Source organism: Mauremys mutica, chromosome 2, assembly GCF_020497125.1.
Source record: "Mauremys mutica isolate MM-2020 ecotype Southern chromosome 2, ASM2049712v1, whole genome shotgun sequence".
Classification (NCBI taxonomy): Eukaryota; Metazoa; Chordata; order Testudines; family Geoemydidae; genus Mauremys; species Mauremys mutica.
This window is the reverse complement of record NC_059073.1, coordinates 285,409,009-285,428,788: the sequence shown is the minus strand read 5'-3', so window position 1 is coordinate 285,428,788 and position 19,780 is coordinate 285,409,009. Positions and strand designations below refer to the sequence as shown.

The 19,780-nt window shown below is 48.2% G+C and overlaps 1 protein-coding gene across 1 annotated transcript in view; it reads left to right on the top strand.

The window, feature by feature from the left end:
- Positions 1 to 1,229: 1,229 nt before the first annotated feature.
- Positions 1,230 to 19,780, top strand: part of CRHR2 (corticotropin releasing hormone receptor 2) — a 266,132-nt gene continuing 247,581 nt past the window's right edge. The window contains exon 1 of the mRNA XM_045006108.1: positions 1,230 to 1,421. Coding sequence (XP_044862043.1) covers positions 1,317 to 1,421 — 105 coding nt within the window. The 5' untranslated portion in view covers positions 1,230 to 1,316. The remainder of the gene's footprint in view (positions 1,422 to 19,780) is intronic.

Sequence of the window (19,780 nt, the reverse complement as noted above, 5' to 3'; positions counted from 1 at the left end):
TTACATACAATAGTTTAGTTATATATTATAGACTTATAGAAAGAGACCTTTTAAAAATGTTAAAATGTATTACTGGCACGCAAAACCTTAAATTAGAGTGAATAAATGAAGACTCGGCACAGCACTTCTGAAAGGTTGCCGACCCCTGCTCTCATGTATGTATTTTGTAGCCTGACCCAAAGTTGAGTATATACAATTGTAACTTGAGGATTAACAGGTTCTTGTCCCAAGATCAGGCCCAGTTAGATTACTGTAAAATTATCATATAATTTGGGAACCCCAATGTGCACAGGTGCAACACTCACCCTATAGGAACTCTGTATGAGTACAAATACTCTGTACAAATACATGATTTATTAATAATTTAGCAAAGTTATACACACACTTAAACTCAAGAAGGCAGATAGAGATAATACAGAAAGTCCATTTGGACAGTCAGACTTACACCCTGGAATGTTAACCATTATCTTTCTCATCACCATCCGTTTTCTATAGGTTAGTATATATACGATGTTACCCTATTAACACACACCAATTTGTTGTCCTGGCGCCTTTGTGGTCCGGTATTCTATCCAGAACCCTACAGATGCTGGTGTCAGCTATGTTCTGTGGGTGGCTGATGTCCGTATTTTGGACAATAGTCCCCCTCTGGCCTGCTACTTTCAGTTCCCTGAGTTACTTAAGTTTATCTATGCCAAAGTGACAGGCCTCAAGCCTCAGGCTATCTGCTAAAGCTAAATCTTACAGGATGAACGCCTGCAGGTTCCTTGCATTGCTACTAAATCCAATACAGCAGAACGACAAAGCACTGACTATACTACAGGTAAAGTGGCCCACTGGGCTACCATTTTTCCTGCTGCCTGTGGCTCCCGGGAGGCCGACTCACGCCACCCCTTGTGCACAGGAGTGACTCACCCAGGGGGCCCTGGGGAACCAGCCCTCCCACCGCGCCCAGCAGCTCGTGTCTCCTGCCCCAGGGGTCCCAAGATCCCCCCCCCCCCCGCGGGCCCCTTGCTGCCCTTGTGAGCGGGGCTGGCTGGCTCCCGGGGGGCAGGGAGGGGGCGCTGCGCGGGCTCTGAGGCCAGGCCCCAGAATAGCCCCCTCCTCCCTGGGGAGATCCCCCGTCCCTCCCCCCGGGCTGGACACGGGACACTCCCTCCCTCCCCGCACCCGGGCGGAGGGTGGCCCCGCGGGGAGGGGCTGTCCCGGCCCCGGCGCTGCGGCAGGAGGCGGGGAGCCGCTTCCCCCGCGGCAGCCGCCGCTCGCTCCCTGCCTGCCAGGGCACCAGCAGGGGCACTCGGGCGGGCTCCGGGGCGATGCGCCTGCCGTGGGGCCGCCCCGGGACCCGCCGCCCCATGGGGGGCCCGGCACCGCAGCGCCGCGCCCCCGCAGCCGCGGCCACCGCGCTGCTGCTCCTGCCGGTAAGTGTCCGGGGAGGCGGGGGCGCAGAGCCGCTTCCCCGGGAGGGACACGCGCCGGACCCCGCTCCGGAGCCGCCGGGTGGGGCGGTGGGGGGGGGCGCCCCTGGGATCGCAGCCCCCGAGTCATCCAGCCCGGGCAAAGCGCTTCACCCCCGTCTAGCTCCCTCATAGCCCCTCTCCCTCCCCGCGGCAAAGTCACCTCTGATCCATGGCGCAGAACCCGCCGGGACCGCAAGTCACCTCCTCGCCCCGCAACAGAGCCTCGGTACCCCAAAGCCTCCTTCCCCGGGGCTCACCCCCCCCCGGGCCATCCCCAGAGCCGCGGCGCTGAGTGAGCAGGAGCCACCGGGACTGCAATTTACCCCCTTCCAGCTCTACATAGCCGATCTATCCCGCGCACAGTTCCCCCGTGCAAAGCCGCCCTCGCCGTGGCACTAAGCCAGCAGGACCCGCTGGGATCACAATTCACCTGCTGTCTCCCAATTAGACCCTCCCCCCCTTGCAGGAAACTCACCCACAGATCACCCCACAAACCCTAAACCCTGAGTGATCAGACCCCCCCGGGATTGCAGCTCAGCCCCCAAACACCTCCCCGGAGCCACACTTTTATCTCAGCCACTCTCCTCTCAATTCCCCCACTGACCAAGGAGCTCAGGATTTGGCCCTCCGCCCTCCTTCAGGGTGTAGACAGTCCTCTAGTAACTTTCTCTAGTAACCATCCTGAAATAAGTGATGGAAAAGCTCCCTCCTCAAATAATCCTTCCATCATTGTTCCGTGTAGTCACAGTGCCCTAACAAGCTGATTTCACTGCAGTATCTTTAACAGGCTAACTCAGTGATAGCTGGTCCAGATAACTGAAATTCAGCCTCTGCTTCCCTAATTCCTGGTTGTGGAGTGCCGGGTTACTTTCTCGCAGTAGGAATCAGAAATAGCATTGGGCTAATTCAGTAAATCTATGATTCTATGAAATCCTTCTGAATGTTTGCTCAGAAATAGGCTCCATTCACTGAGTTTCCCTGCCACCTTTCCTTCTGAATGTTTGCTCAGAGTTTTCCCCTGGGCAATATTGACACAAATTCCCTCTCCTCCTTAATAATAAGCATCCCATACTGCAAATTACTTTGCCAGAGCGATGAGGGAACTGGATTGTCATAGCTCATCCCAGACTTAAACTTTCCAAGCCAGGTTCCTTATCCAACCTCAAAGTGCATTAAACTGTGAACTGTAATCCGCAAAGCAAAATTTGGGGACTAAACCCCACAATGATTCTGCATTGTCGACCCCATGGTGAGAAAAAAAACCCAGAGATGATCATTCCAGCTCCTACCTCTCTAAGTTCAGCCTTGAACATTCCTTTAAGATAGGTTTGTTTCCTCTTGCTTTGTCTTCTATTGTCATTTAAATATTCAGCCTCTCCCAGGAAAAACCCACTATGTATATGCGAAGAAAAGTGTAGAATGGAATCATATGGCTGATGTTTGTAAAGTGCACTGAAAAGCATTGATTGATATTGGAACACAAATAGGGGAAGGTACAAGCGTATTATCTAAGTCTCTGCCTCCATGTCCTCCTTTCTGAGTCCAGGAAGACTGGAAAAAGAACAGGAGTACTTGTGGCACCTTAAAGACTAACAAATTTATTTTAGCATGAGCTTTCGTGAGCTACAGCTCACTTCTTCGGCTTCATGCCATCTCTCCTGACCTTTGCCTTCCATTCCATACCCCTTCCCAGACTTCTGCCTCTCATCTCCCACCTCCCAAACTCTAGCCCAGCCAGGTCAGGTCAGTTTACAGTTATGCACGTTTAGGGTGACCAGATGTCCCGATTTTATAGGGACAGTCCTGATTTTGGGGTCTTTTTCTTATATAGGCTCCTACCCCCCACCCCATCCTGATTTTTCACACCTGCTGTCTGGTCACTCTATATTTATATTGTAAATGTTGCTTTTTATACACTTAATAACTGTTTCCTTTTTTTTAATGGTCCCACCAATCCACCCCCAAAAGAGTAAAAGGCACTTCTGTTCAGCAAGGCTAACAGAACAAAACAAATGTGAAGTTTCTAGATTAAGCCATTTTACAGCTATGATGAGCCAAAAAAGGGAAAAAAAGTGTTTGTTTGTTCCCAAAAGGAAGTGATAGCCAAATTTTCAGAACACCCTATCTTTGGATTTATTTTCTTTTGCCAAACTTCCCAGAAGTAAGTAAATAAATAATATTAAAATGTAACCTAGGATGAGGAGGAGAATGCACGATTTCAGGAAGATCAGTTTCTTTCCGGGGGCGGAGGGGAGTTGAGTGTGAGTGTGTGTGTGTGTTTGTGTTTCTTGTGGGGGAAGCAGAGGTTTGTGTGTGCAGAGAACTGGGTTTACAATGGAGAGCTAACTGCAACTGTAACTATGGACTGGCTGCTGCTGCTGCCCCAAAAATAATAATTAATACATGGCACTTACAGGCGTTTTAGTTTTTCAAATCCCTAGATATCAAAGTGTTTCACAAAAGTGTGACTCGCTATCCCTGTTTTACAGCTGGAGAAACTGTAGCACAGAGCTGTTATGACCAACAATTTCAAACTTTGGCTCCAATCCAGCAAAGCCCTTAAGCATATACTTAACTTTAAACAGTTAAGGTGTCTCGCTGAAGTTAAAGGACTATTTGAATCTGGGGAATTAAGGACATGTGTAATTGTTTGCAAGACCAGGACCTTACACACCTAAATAAAAGTGGCTTGATTTACAGAGAGGACTGAGCAATCAGATTTCCACAAGAGTTGTGTGTTCTCAGCACTTCTGAAATGAGGCCACTTGTGATATGGATTTGGGCATACAACTTAAAAAGGACGGTTTAAATGATTTATCCAAGGTCGCATAGCAAGTCAGTGGTAGACCTGGGAACGTAACTCTATACTTATGTTTTCTAGCAAACTCTTATATGTGATGTACTAGAAATTTTATATACATAAAGGCAAAGAAAAGAAGATGGTGACTTAGTCCTTGTGACCTATAAAGCCTTTGCAGAGCACACATTGTTTTGGGGAGAGTTTTCATTTTAAAACAACCCAACAAAGCAATTTTTGAATCAGAAGAGAAAACATGATGGCCCATTAAACTTCTAATTGATCTGCCCTCCTGGAACTGAAAAACAGCCATGGCAATTTGAACAATATCTGGTAAGTGATGGTAGTTTAAAATCATTCTTAGACTGAGTGCCAAATTTCAGTCTAGGTTTGAATTAATGTAAAATAAGTGTTTTATAATTGGCAACTACTTAACCAGCATTGCTATAATATTTTGGCAGGGTTTTCCTTTGTAGCCATAGCATAGCAATTACAGGGCATTCACAGAAAACAGTTTTAAGCGGGGCAAAATTGTTTGCATAAATCAATCAGTAGTTTTGCTTTGAAATGTTTCAGTGAATGAATGAAAGCCATGGGTACACTTAGCCAGGGGGGAAATAACCTTTAGCTTTTGTCCTTGTGAGGCGTCTGCCAAAAATTGACAACCACTTGGAGAGAAAAATAATTGATAAACCCTCTAAATTTTTAGGCTCCATTCCTGCAAACTGATCCCCCTGTGTGAATCTTTATGCCCATGGGGAACCCCATGGATATCAATGGAGCTCTGTTCAGGAGCAGGATTCTGTCTAGATCTCGTTGCAGGGTCAAGGCCTTTAGAGCCAGATTTGTCCTCACCCCCACACCGTATTTACAGCTCCTACTGCTGTCAGAGAGTCATTGTGCCTGGGTATCTGAGGGAAGAATTTTGCCCCAAAGGTGAATTCTGCACTATTCTCAGGCATGTCTAAACTTCATCATCATCCTTTCGTGTGCTAATGGTGAGTACAGAAGTCTGGTATGGATCTGATTATTTTAGATTTCTGAAAATGATTCACAATAAGAATGAGACGTTAATGGGATACTGTCAACTTAAAAAATTCACATTTTTGCCCCCTAGTTTATGAAACCTGAAAGCATTTTAGGAATATAATAATAGATACGACTTCTTCACTCTGTAGGTACCGTATTTTTCTGTGTATAAGATGCCCCCATGTATAAGACACCCCCCACTTTTCTAACCCAAAATTCAGGTTTTTTGTTTTGTTTTGTTTTCCCCCCCCCTCCTGCTTTGCCGCTCCGGCCATGCCCCAGGTTTTTTTTGTTTTGTTTTCTTTCCCTGCTTTGCCCCTCCGGCCGCGCTGCAGGTCCCTCCCCCCGCGCTGCTCCGGCTGCGCAGCAAGTTTTTTTGTTTGATTGTTTTTTTCCCCTCCTGCTTTGCCGTCCGGCCATGCCACAAGTTTTTTTTGTTTTGTTTTCTTTGCCGCTCCAGCCGCGCTGCAGGTGTCCCCCCCTGACTTTGCCGCTCAGGCCCAGGAAGAGGACGCCGAGGTAGGGGTAGCGGGAACGAAGAGGGCCGGGCGCCCGGGCTGGTCTCCGGGCCCGGCCCTGCCCGGCTCCTGCCGCGTCCCTCCCCGGCCGCCCAGGTCCGGCCCCGCTTCCCCGGCTGCCCGGCCCCACGTCCCCGGCCCTGCTTCCCCAGCCGCCCGTCCCCGCGTCCCCGTCCCCGCTTCCCTGGCCGCCCGGCCCCGCGTCCCCGTCCACCCGTCCCCGTCCGCCCGTCCCCGCGTCCCTATCCACCCGTCCCCGGCCGCCCGGCCCTGCTTCCCTGGCCACCCGGCCCCGCGTCCCCGGCCCCGCTTCCCTGGCCGCCCGGCTCCAGCCCTGGCCCCGCTTCCCCGGCCGCCCGGCTCCAGGTCCCCGTCCCCGTGTCCCTGGCCGCCCAGCTCCAGCCCCGGCCCCGCTTCCCCGGCCGCCCGACTCCTGCCCCGGCCCCGCGTCCCCAGCTCTGGTAGTGCGGGTCCGGGCACTGCGGCGGCCGCGACCCCACCTACCGGGATGCCCGGCTCCGGACACTGCCTGGCCCCGTGGCTCCAGCCGCCCAGCTCCTGCTCTTTTGCCACGCGGCCGGGCTCCGGCAGCGCGGGTCCAGGCAAGGCGGCAGCCCGGCTCCAGCTCCGGCTGCGTGGCTCTGGCCGCGGCCCTCCCCAGCTCTGGCCGCCTGGCTCCCGCCACATCCTCCGGCTCCGGGCTCCGGCCGCGTGACTCCTGCCCCAGCCCCATGTCCCGGGCTCCCAGCTCCAGCCGCGGCCGGACTGTAGCGCCGCCAGCCACGTCCAGGAAGCGTGGTAAGGGGGCAGGGAGGGGGTGTTGGAGAGAGGGCAGGGGAGTTTGGGGGTGGAGGGGTGGATAGGGGCTTACTTCTGTGTATAAGATGACCCTCAATTTTTAGTCTAACGATTTTAGGAAAAAATATAGTCTTATACACGGAAAAATACGGTAAGTTGTTCACTTTCTGATTTTTGTTCCGAGCTCCGCTGGTATAAATAGACTAGTTAGCTTCGCTTTGGAATCTGGTCAGTTTCTAATGCATGTCACTTTGGGTCTGTCTACGCTGCAGCCAGGGGGGAGACTGCCAACCTGGGTGGATGGACTTGCACTAGCAGGACTCTAGTTAGTACCCTCAAAATAGCAGACTGGGCACTGTGGCTCAGGCTTGACTTGGGCTCTCAAGTGGCGTGAGAGACCAAGCTCCAGCTGAAGCTTCAATGTTCACGCTGGTGCTCGTATCATGCTAGCTCAAGCATCTTTCTACCTGGGCTGGGAGGCTCACTCTCAGGGTACGTCCAGACTACCTGTCGGATTGGCGGGTAGCGATCGATTTATTGGGGACTGATATATCGCGTCTCGTCTAGACGCGATATATCGATCCCCGAACACGCTCCCGTCGACTCCGGAACTCCACCAGGGTGAGCGGCGGTAGTGGAGTCGACGGGGGAAGCCGCGGCCATCGATCCCGCGCCGTGAGGACGGGAGGTAAGTCAAAATAAGATACGTCGACTTCAGCTACACTATTCCCGTAGCTGAAGTTGCATATCTTACATCGACCCCCCCCCCAGTGTAGACCAGGCCTCAGTTGCAGTCTAGACGTATCTTTTCGGCAGTCATGGGCTAGCATGATGCTGCCATGTTTGGATTGAAAACACAACAGGGAATTTTTGTTTGGGAAAATAAACTGTCTCCTCTGGAATGAAAAAAAATGACAGCTCTTCCATTGGGTTAAGTATTTTTGCAAAAGCTTATTCTTCCTCTCCATACCTATAAACTGAATTAAGTGGGCCTTGCCCTGTTACACACATCTTTTTCTACCTTCTTTTTCTAATAACCCACACCCGTTTGATCATCCTGTAGTCTGCAGATTGCCCTTTAAAGGCTAACTTGATTCTTGTATCTAAGGAGTTGGAGCTGTCCAACAAAACACAAAAATCCCTAGCACTTCCTGATATACAGTGCTTTATATCTTCAAAGCACTGCATAGCCATTAACAGCACCTTTTTGCCTTTGTACGGGTGCCGCAAATCTAGCATTGGAAGTTCTGCATTTTCATCTAGATTTCCTTATCAACTCACCAATAAAAATATAATTAATGTATTTACTGATAAGTCTTTTGTATCTTGGTAGAGTTGAAAATTTCTGTATTATTTTTGAATCAGGCTAGATTTGGATAAACAGCTTTTCCAGAAGAGTTTCATAAACTTAGCCTTAGCCATTGTTACTAAGAAGAAACTATGTATGTAGAGATGAATAAACAGAAGCTGGTCAGTTAACAGTGTGACTACCGTTGAGTAAGAGACTTTCTTTTTCCAGTCATTGGTGGCAAAAATTGCATGTTAATGTCATCAGATGGTGTCTACATTTATGCAGATTATATATTCAGTTTCTGAAGCAGGGAGGGGTTGATAGGCATTTCTTGCAGTGTTCTTTCTGTTGATTAAAAAGGGGTATCTTAGCACATCATGCTTCCTAGCTGGGTAAATTGAGTAGCATTCTGCATCTGGAGGAATTTGGATCAGACCTTACAAACGGAGGTCCTGTCTGCTCTATGGGCGTGGACGGAATTCATGTCACTTTGGACATGTGTGATTTGGGGATGCTAGTGAGTTTTCCATTTTGTCCTGAAGGGCTGAGACTCACGATTGTCCAGACCTGGGAGTGAGTTCTAGATTTGAGAGTTAGTTACTGAACTGCTCATGCAAGTCTCATTCTTAAGGCTGGCAGCTCCAATGTAGAACTACCTGTATAGGACACTTGGAATCTGTCATCATTTTGGAATGATCTAATTAAAACCAATGTTTGGGATACAGTTCTATGTGTTTGCACCAAACAAAAAGAAAATGCTGAATTTGTCCTCCTTTGACAGTGCATTTCAAATGGTGTAAGAAAACAAAACTAATTAAAACTCTGTAAAGTTCAGCGTAATCCTGACTGAATTACTAACAGCTCTCTTGGTTGAGTTTGCAGGGAAAGTAAACAGTGACCAGTGCAGATGGAGTTTAAAAGACATTTGTTCTCCCCCTGCAATATTAAACTCTTGCCCTGCTCCTGCTAGTTTAATATTCCAGGGCTGGAATGCAGCCGTCTTCCCCCAGGGTTGTGTTGTAATTTGTCTTACTATTACATGAGTGCTTGGGATGGTGGAGGTGTTCTGAGTAGTATATTTCTGCACTGGGTTGTGTGGAGGCTGCTTCTTGCTGGGATGTCTTTTCAGATGGAAAGGAAAGTGGAGTGGCTGAAGAATACAGTAACTCCTCACTTAAAGTCGTCCCGGTTAATGTTGTTTCGTTGTTACCTTGCTGATCAATTAGAGAACATGCTCATTTAAAGTTGCACGATGCTCCCTTATAATGTTGCTTGGTAGCCGCCTGCGCTGTCCATTGCTTGCAGAAAGAGCAGCCCGTTGGAGCTACCTGGTGGGGGCTTGGAACCAGGGTGGACCAGCAGCCCCCCTATCAGCTCCCCCGTCCCCTAAGTTCCCTGTGCAGCAGCCACCCAGCAGGCTAGCAATTGCTGGCAGTTCAGCTGTCCCTCCCCCCACTGCCATGTGCTGCTCCTGCCCTCTGCCTTGGAGCTGCTCCCGGGAGCCTCCTGCTTGTGCAAGGAGAGACTAATGTCAGGGTGTCCCCCTACCCTCTCCATATAGAGCAGGGTGGGGACACAACAGGGCTCAGGATGGAGGGAGCTTGCTGGCAGCAGCTGCTGTGTCAACTTCCTGATCTGCTTAAAAAGGCAATGTACTTAGAGTGGGGTCAGCATACTTAAAGGGGCAATGCATCTCTCTCTCTCTCTTTCTCCCCCCGCCCCTCCCCCCACACACAGGGTGTGCGTCTCTGTCTCTGTCTGCCATGCTGTCTCCCCTCCCTCCATTTGTGCTGCTTGTAGAGTGTGAGGCTACACTAACAACAATGTGTTAACCCTTGAGGGCTCAGCCGAGTGCTAGTTTATCATTTAGCAGTAAGGTATTCCCTGGGAAATATCCCACCCTCTTCCATCCTCTGACTTCACCACCTCAACCAAGCTTCACAATCATCATTACTGTGTATAGTATTAAATTGTTTGTTTAAAACTTATACTGTATGCACACACACACACACAGTATAAGTTTACACACACACAGTATATGTTTTTGTCTGGTGAAAAAAATTTCCCTGGAACCTACTCCCCCCCCCCCCCCAATTTACATTAATTCTTATGGGGAAATTGGATTCACTTAACGTCGTTTCGCTTAAAGACACATTTTTCAGGAACATAACTACAATGTTAAACGAGGAGTTACTGTAGTTCAATTGATAGTGCGTTTTGCAGAGCAACCTGCTTTCCTAATCGGTGTTAAAATGCACGTGGACACCAATTAGCGCACCCTGGACAGGCTGTGGGGATTGATCCCAGGATCAAGAAGCATGAGGCCTGCTGCTTGAATTAACACATCAGTGGCAGACTTCAAAAGCTCTTCCATGGTCCGGCCGCTACAGAGGAGCAAAGACCCATGCCGGTTTGATGGGGGCTACGCATGCAAATGAACAGTTATACCCCATGGCCCAGATCCAGTGCTGTGCTTTGCAGAATGGACAGCATGAGTGCAGCTTCTCTGAATTCCAGTCCATAGACCAACTTAGAGTGGCTCCAGTCCTCCACCATGTCCCTCTGCTGGAGCTGTGAATCAGGGTGACACAGGGCCACCCATGCTGCCCCTATGCCACCGAGTGCAGTCCCAAGGGGGCTGTGCTATCCTTCCTATGGCCTCTTTACACTGTAGTCAGGGACAGAGTCGGGTCCAATATCTTTAACACATGGGGACATGGTATTCACATTAGCACCAAGTTACAGTCTCTGCCTGGTTTGAATAAAGCACGGGGTATTATTATGAAGAATTAAAGAAGTAAGCATTGCTAGTTATTGTTCAGGGTCTGCTCTTCAAGCCCTGAACATAACTCAAAGTAGTGGAAGCTGTGAAGGATCCGCGCCCCTTCCAATGCGGAACGTGACCCTGCCAGCCCATGGAGTGAAAGACGAGGCTCCTGAAGGATATGACAGTGTAATGCCGACAGACCTAGGTCGGCAGGCGGGATCGAACCTGGGACCTCTGGAGCTTAGTGCATGAGCCTCTACTGCTGTTAGCTAAGGCTGTAGAGCAGACTCATTTAACTCTCTCTCTCGGTGCCACTAGATGAGACACAACACCACACCTAGGAGGTGTGGGGTTATAACAGCACAACCTGTTTTCACTAGATTGTTGGCATTTGACCTGCAGCCCATGTTTTGAAGGAAAAGATCATGGCTCCTTTAGCCCCGCAGGCAGAGTATGATGCGACTTTTGGGGGTGGGGGAAACTTGATTGGATGAGTCCAATATATGGATCAGGCAGAACAGTTCCCCTTTAGAGGCTCTAATTCAGGAACGCACTTAAGCACATGCTTAATTTTAAGCATGTTAGGTATTTCATCCCTCTTCAGGGAAGTATTTAAGCAGATGTTTAACGTAAGCTCGTGGTGGTAAGTCCCACAGACTTTAATGGGATCTAAAGAATGTGCTTATAATTCAGCATGTGCTTACTTGCTTTGCTGAATGGTGACCTTACTTAAGACCTTCCCATTCCAGGCAGGTTTATATTCTGTTCTGTGTTGCGTGGCTGCACAGAGGTGATCCTGTGTGCAGGGCCGGTGCAACCATTTAGGCGACCTAGGCAGTTGACTAGGGCGCTAGGATTTGTGGGGCACCATTTTCTTTGGCAGCGATGGTGGCAGCTGGATCTTCGGCCGCCCCAGTCGCCGCCGGCATTTAGGCAGAGTGAGCTGGGGCAGAGGAGCGCAGGGAGGGCCACTTGCAGCAAGTAAGGGGGGGCGGCGCACAGGGGAACTCCCTGCCCCAGCTCACCCCTGCCCCGCCTCCTCCCCGAGCACACTGTGACTGCTTCACTTCTCCCGCCTCCCAGGCTTGCGGCTCCTAAGCTGATTGGCGCCGCAAGCCTGGGAGGTGGGAGAAGTGAAGCAGCCACGGCGTGCTCGGGGTGCTCGTGCACGGAGCAGGGGTGATCTGGGGTGGGGGGGGTGCCTTGGGGCGGATGGTGGGGGTGGGGAGCTGCCGCAAGGGGGGCGCCTCAGGGCGGAGGTGGGGAGCTGCCGGAGGGGCGCCTCAGGGTGGGGGAAGGGCGCAAAGTGGAAGTTTCGCCTAGGGCGTGAAACGTCCTTGCACCGGCCGTGCCTGTGTGAGAACTGAAGAACACTGGCTTGACTGGAAGAACATACCACACCCACTAGCCAGTGGTTTGCCTAGCCAGTTGCATGTAAATGAGAAAGAGAGGCACAATTGGAAACAATAATGCCTATTTCTTATAGAGGGCTTTTCATCAGCAAATCTCAGCATTTATCCTCGCAACACCCCTGTGAAGCATTATCCTCTGTACTCTAAACACGGGGAACTGAGGCACAGAAAGGCTAAGTGACGTGTCCAAGGTCCCACAGGAAGTCTGTGGCAGAGCAGGGAATTGAATCAGGCTCTCCTGTGTCCTAAGGCAGTGCTGTAACCACTGGACTATCCTTCCCTTCCTGAGAAATTGCATGAGTTGATGGAAGTTAGATAAGAGATGATGGAGAATTTTTTTCTTAAGAGAACTCTACTGGCATTTCTTCTTTTTGGAGGGGAGTATCTTTTGAAGGCTGAGTGGCACAGTGAGCTAATTCACTAGCTTTTCCTCTCTAGGAAGCCAGGTTTAAGTCTTAGGCCACAAATCAAAATGAGTTGTGAGGTGAAGCGGGACACTGGTTTACAGCAGAGGTCGGCAACCTTTCAGAAGTGGTGTGCCAAGTCTTCATTTATTCATGCTAATTTAAGGTTTCACGTGCCAGTAACGTTTTTAGAAGGTCTCTTTCTATAAGTCTTTAATATATAACTAAACTATTGTTGTATGTAAAGTAAATAAGGTTGTTAAAATGTTTAAGAAGCTTCATTTAAAATTAAATTAAAATGCAGAGCCCCCTGGACCAGTGGCCAGGACCTGGGCGGCGTGAGTGCCACTGAAAATCAGCTCGCGTGCCGCCTTCGGCACACGTGCCATAGGTTGCCTACCCCTGGTTTACAGAATCAAATGACTACGTTCCGCAAAGTGCGGCTATATTAGCAAGCTTGGGTTAGTAGGTTCAGAAGGATCAGGCATTCTTGGAACCGGGGCTGAGGTACATCAGCATGCCCATGTGAGGAAGACTTCCTATGCTGGGCTACTGGCATATGGCCTGCATTTTAATAAGCCACTCATTCCCCCACAGGTGTTCAGTGAAAGAAAACATAAATGGCTAATGGAAATAGGGGTGGTATAAACCTCATTAGATTTTGCAAAAAGCCAGATGGACCCTGTATCAGGGTGACCACCCGCTCCAGCCTGGAAGGGGTTGGAAAAGCCCTGAAGAGGGGTGGGGCTGGGCAAGGTAAAACTATGGCTGATTGGGGGAAGTGGCTGCAGCTGGGGCCACGCCCCAAACTGAGCAACAGGGCCTTATAAGGGCAGGGAAGCCAGAAGGACAGTCTCCCTCTGCCTGTAGAGGGAGAAGGGCCTGGCTGCAGGGAGCCAGACAGAAGGTACCTGAAGGGAGCAGGGCTGGTGAAAGGCTGAGGAGCTGGGGAGCTCCAGCCTGGAAAGCTCCAGGCTGTGGCCTGGCAGAAGGCCAAAGGGTACTGGAGGGTAGCAGAGGGAAGCCCGGGGTAGGCAAAGGCAGCAGGTCCAAACCCTCCTTGCCAGTGATGAATAGGCTGATACTGCAGTCTGCCCCAGGGTGCGGGGGCTAGACAATGACTGGCAGTAGCCATTTACTGAGGTGGGGATAGTGGGTGGGGGTTCCCCAGGCAGGGGAGACCCTAAGAGAAAGGGGTTACTGCCAAGGGGCAGCACCCCAGCTAAAAGGGCACTGGGTCCAGGGAGGGACATGGGGGCCAGAGGTTAGGTGGATCACTGGCCAGCAGAGTATCAGAGGGGTAGCCGTGTTAGTCTGGTTCTGTAGAAGCAGCAGAGGGCTCTCTGGAGGCTGGAAATTGAGCTAATTCCTTGAGAGACCAGCAAGGGGTGACACAGGGGTGAGTCTGCTCATCTACAGACCCCCACGGCTCTGCTGTCACGGGAGAAGAGTAACTGCTCAATCAGTGGGCTTGGCTTTGCTTTTGTTGCACTGCCCTCTTTAACTAATTGTGTTTCCCGAGGGAAGGAAAACACTGTTCCACTAACCTGTGCTTCTCTGGACATAAAGTAGCAATTTTTATATTTAATTGGGCAGTTCCTCTTGGATTTTGTTCACCCCTGTGTGTTTCAGAAAGCAAGGAATTGTCTTCAAGTGAACACTTGATCTCCTTGTGACTGGAGAGATTAGCATTAATGAGGTTAAAAGCTGTCTCTGAGTTAGGGGGATTTCTTGAATTAATTTCTTATTACCCGGTTCATTTAAAAAACAAAAAGTCCTTGCTGATTTGAGTCCTGCAGATCAAACCTACAAGATAACACAGGGTGCTATACTAAAGTGAGATTTCAGTGCAGCTTAAATATAAATAAAGGGCTTAAGTTAAAAGCCATGCCACCTCCAGAAATATTATTACAGCCAATAGGATTTCTGCATTTGCAATAACTGCAGGTGTGGGCCTTGAAAATAAAAAGCATCTGCTGATTGATTAAAACATAGGTTGCATGCACCTAAAGTTGTTCCAGTTGTTGCCTCTTGATCTGACCAAAGCGTGGGATAGAAAGGGGTAATTTAAAATTGCTGGATGCCAAGTAATTTTATTTAAAAAATTACCAAATATGTTTAGTTTAGAGAAACCAGAAAAGGTGGATTCTTAGTCACTGTTTGTCTGATTGCCAGTTCAGGGATGTGACTCCCAGTGTTTTACATACCTAGGGGACACCACAATTAAAACAAAGCAAAATAATCACAATCTTTAACCATGGCTATTTTATTATTAAAGGAAAGGTGGTGAGGGGGAAAGCTTTAAACCAATACAAGTGACAGAACACACATGAGAAACTAGTTACTCCCATTACAATCTCTTCTGTGTGTGTCTCTGGAGAGTTTGAGACATTTCATCATTGAGAATGAATGGCTTCTGGGGGTGTTCTTTGTCTGGGAAGTTAAGACCAAAGTATATTTCCTAAATTTACTGTGAGCCCAGCTTAGGATCTCACTGTTTATAAGTGGGCAAAATAATTTGTTAAAGGGCAGGCGGGTCCCGTTTGGCATATCATTGATAACTTTAACAGTTAATACTTGGGCAAAGTAAGCAATCTTAACCAGGTCCTATGAAACTGAAGGAAATCTTTCAATCAGTTACTTATTTAAGGAGCTGCCTTGAGACAGGCCAATTACAAATATTAAGAATCTTTAATTAAATTCCACTGTTTCTCTGTTTACCAATGTTCAGGGTTGAAAGTAACTTAAAGGATTTACTGATATGCTGGAGTCTTGAGCAAGGGGTGTGGCCTCAACCAGAAGAGGCGTGGTCTTGACTGGAAGAGGTGGGGCCTTTAAATACCCAGGCCCTTTAAATCAAGATTTAACAGCCCAGGAGCTGGGAGCCCGGGGGCCTTTAAATCACCCTGAGAGCCAGCTGCAGAGGCAGCTGGGAGCTCAGGGGCGATTTAAAGGGCCTGGGGCTCCAGCTGCCGCTAGTGCAGCGGAGCTCCTGGCCCTTTAAATCACCATCAGAGCCATGATGCCGCTACCCCGGGGCTCCGGCAGTGGGGCTCGGGCGGTGCTTTAAAGGGCCCGGGGCTCCAGCTGCTGCAGGGAGCCCCGGGCCCTTTAAATCGCCAGGCTGGGGAAGCTGGTCCAGTCCGACACAGCGTACTGGCTCTTGCCAGTATGCTGTGCCATATCAGACCGGACCAGCTTACTTTCACCTCTGCTAATGTTTAGCTCCTGTATCCTCTCCAAGAATACTTACTAACACTTCTGCTTATTAATTAATATCTTAAGTTACAATAGTATTTCCATATCCTACTAAAATCTTTACAAGAGTTTTAAATCTTGTCCCTTGGCAGTATCTTAACTTCTCACCAATCCAGTATTGAAGTCCCAGAGATGTTTTCCTTGGGTTGGTTTCTTCTTGGGTCTTTTCTCTGCGTTTCTTAGCTGTTTGTAGCTTGCTTGTAGAGATGGACAGGATAAGTTGATGAGCAATGTGTGTGTTTGAGCATGGGAGCAGGGAGCATGAGAGATGAGTGCTCTCTTCAGAGCTTTTATACTCTTCTTCCTATTTTGATGAAACTATAGGAAAACACACCTCTTTCAGGCTTGTTCAGATTCAAAGCTGGTTAAGTACCTTCATGGGTTGTCCTTAGGAGCCTTTTCATCATATGAATATGTAGTTTGTTAATGCATATATGTGCCTTATTTCTTTACAGTTCCATTTCCTATGTCTTTGTGGCAGGAGATTCACAGAAGATCCTTAAGTTTAGAATTTAACTTTCTTTGTATCAGTCCATTTTCTCTGATATTCCTTCAGTTTTATTAGAGTTTAACAATTCTCAAAACAATCCTTTAAAACTAAATAATTCTTAGAGACTTTAGCTTAAATAGTTATTAAAGAAGTTGTTAATTCTGTGTGACAGTTTTTGGAAAGCTGATTCTTCTTGTCGTCCTGAGTTGTGTGAGGGGGTGGCTTGAGCACTGCCAGTAATTAATACAAATATTCTATACTGAAATGGCATCTTTCGTGAGTAATTAGTTCAGAAAGATTAGAAAGCATTTTACCATTTACTTAACAATCATATTAGAAAATTACATTAGATGCTGTGCATTTAGTTAAAATACTTGCAAATATGCCATTCAAAATGATTTGCCATTGAAGAAATGAACAAAGGTTTAAAACCTTTCCAATGACACATTTTTTCCTAGAAGCTATTCTGAATGAAAAATTTCCAGTAATTATTAAATTCATTTCAACAAGTGTATTTCTACAATTCTTTGTGGGGGTTTACTTTTTCTTGAGAGGGTGAAAAAGCCCACTTCACCCCTAAATGTATTGCTCTGACAACACAACCCTACGTTTCTTTTCACAATCACATCCTTTCCTAAAACATTCATCTTTTTTGCAGTTTGTTTTCTTGGTACCAGCTGTACCAGACTGGTATTTTATACATGACTTAGCTGTCCTGTTCTAGATAAGAAACTCTTTGCAGTTATAAACATGGTTTTATGGCAAAGAAGGGCGATCACCCTGATATTTGGCTTGTTTTGGGGTGACAGAAAACAAACTTCCTGCAATGTCTTGAATCAGCCTGAACGTTTTATAACATAACTAACTAAAACATACACAGTTACTGGTATATTTCCAAGCATCCTGCCTTTAACATACTTGTAGCTATATCTTAATAGTCAATAAAGGTGCAAACAAATTTGTAACAACCTAATATTAAAGTTGTAGTAATTTTATTATCATTTTTCCATCATCACTGAGGTCTTTCTACCACAAAGGGTGTTGCTATATGCATTGCTCTTTACTGCCGATGCTGAAAGGAGCTCTGCCACCTGTTTGTCAGAGTCTTGGGGAAGATGGTTAGGGACTCAACAATGAGAGAACAGAGAAGGGCAGGTCGTGGGTTGACTGCAGGAGGGGATAGTCAGGACTAGGGGAATTTCACATCTTTCTCCCTCATACGCGCACACACGCTCAGGGGAGATTTTCTTCAACAAGTAAGACAGCCAGATGCTACGTTACATTACATGCTATGAGTACGATCCTATGGGTGGATCCTAGTGGTAGCTGTTGGCTGGCTAATGTAGCACAATTGCCTTGGAGTTGAGGGAGGAGAGTCATCAGGGATACAGGGCTGGTGTAGACGTACAAGGCTTTTCTCTGGATTACTTTGGTATCTGCAGAGTTTCAGAGCCTGTCCAGTGGCCTGTTCCAATGGGAAGCGGGAAATCCAAATGTAGCAATTGGAAAGGGGAACAAGAATCTTCACTTTGTGACAGATAAGAAATGACCCTTTTCACAATCCATTACAGATGCACAGAGCTCACCCCTTTGATAAGATTTCTGAGTGGAAGCATCTCCAATCCCATTCTCGCTGAGGGGGCTCTCTGAATTAGAACACCAAGTGTTGCTGTCAGGAAGTAAGTGGATTTGAAAAGCTGAACGAGAGCTTGATAAACAACTTTCAATCTACTGACCATGTAAAGCGGTTGTAACAAAGCCTCTTTCACTTTCTGAAAACGAAGGACCTTCTGGAAAGTAGACCCATGGAGACTATGATTATTGCATGTTTTATGACCTAGAACCATCCAAAAATATTGCTTTGGACAGAGGGTCAGTTGATCTTGTTTTGCCAAAAAAATAAACTGCAGAGGTCCCAAAGAACTGTTATGATTAGAGATGGGCAAAAAAAAAATTGGACAAAACATTTTTTCACTGCAAAATGCAGATTTGGTGAAAAATGCTGAAACCTTTTTTGATTTCACGTTGAATTCATCAGATGGTTTCAGTTGAAAACAAACAACATTCTGAACAAGTTTGAATGTTTTGTTTTGACATTTTTTAAACAAAATGTTTAAACTTTTACAGTGTCTTTTTTTTGTTTAGAACTTTACTTCCATTTCATTTTTTAAAGGTAATAAGCCTCAAAGAAAATGAAATGTTTCATTTTGGGTCAAACAAAATGTTGTTAGTGGATAGTTCTCTGAAAATTTCAGCTTAATGCACAGCAGAAGTCAAAAAGCTAACAGTATTCCTCCTGGGAGAATTCTGCACCACTGCATGCATGTAGAAGTCATGCCCTCCGCAGATTTCTCTGCTTCCCAGCATAAAATGACAGAGAAGCAAAGGAAAGCCGCAAGAGCGGTCATGTGCCCCTCCCCAGCAGTGTGCACACATCATTTTGGGCAGCTGAAGCAGCCAGCAAAGAGGTAAATCACTGTGCGGGGAGAGGGCAGGGTTGAGGACACCCTGGCAGGTGGCTCCTATCCTGTGCTGGGCTCATCTGCTAGTCCTGGCTGGGCTGGGGGAGGGGGGAAGACGAGACTTCCTCTTCCCCTGCAAGGAGTGTCCAGGGTCGGGGCCGGGTACGATCCATCCCCAGAAACCTTTCCCAGCTGCAGGAATCTCTTTCCCCCACAGCTTCCTGCACCCGTTGCTCCTCAGCTGCAGGGGGAATGGTCACTATACAGGGAGCTGCTCTCCCATCTGCCCAACCTCCATACATCCAGAGCCCCCCTGCACTCGAACTCCCACCCCACTGAGCCCCAAACAGCTGCACCCAGACCTCCACCCAACAAACCCCACTTGTCCCGCACCAGATCCTCCTGCCAACCCCAGTGCCCCCACCTTCAGACCCCCCCAATGAGCTCCAACCACCTTCACCTAGACACCCCACAGAGTCCCATCTCCCCTGAACTCAGCAACAAGCCCCTGTGCATCCAGATTCCCCCCACACCCAGACCCCCACTGAGCCATCTGCACCCAGATTGCCCCACACAGAACCCTCTCACCCCACAGGCGGATCCCCTCCACACTTGGATCCTGCCAGACTGAGCCTGCCTGCTCCACAGATGAATGCCCAGTCCAGGACACCAATCCATGTGAGACTGTCCCTCTCACTTACTATCTTGGTGCACCTGTGGAGGGGCAGGGCCTGAGGTGTTTCTGGGGCAGGACTGGCCCTTGCGCTTGTCAGGGTCGGGTGCAATCTTACCGCCAAGTCCATGTCCCAGGGGAGGGGGCCACAGGATGATCTGCTCCCCACTGCCATGATAGAGCCTCCACATTTATTTATTGACAAATAAAATTTGCAGAATTTTTAATATTTTGGTGCAGAACTCCCTCAGGATTACAGTAAGTTAGGAACTATTGGGAAAGGGATAGAAAATAAGACATAATATCATAATGCCACCATATAGAGCTGTGGTGTGTTCACAGCTTGGATACTGTGTCCTGTTCTGGTTGCCCCATCTCAAAAAAATGATATAGTGGAACTAGGAAGATTCAGAGAAGGGTA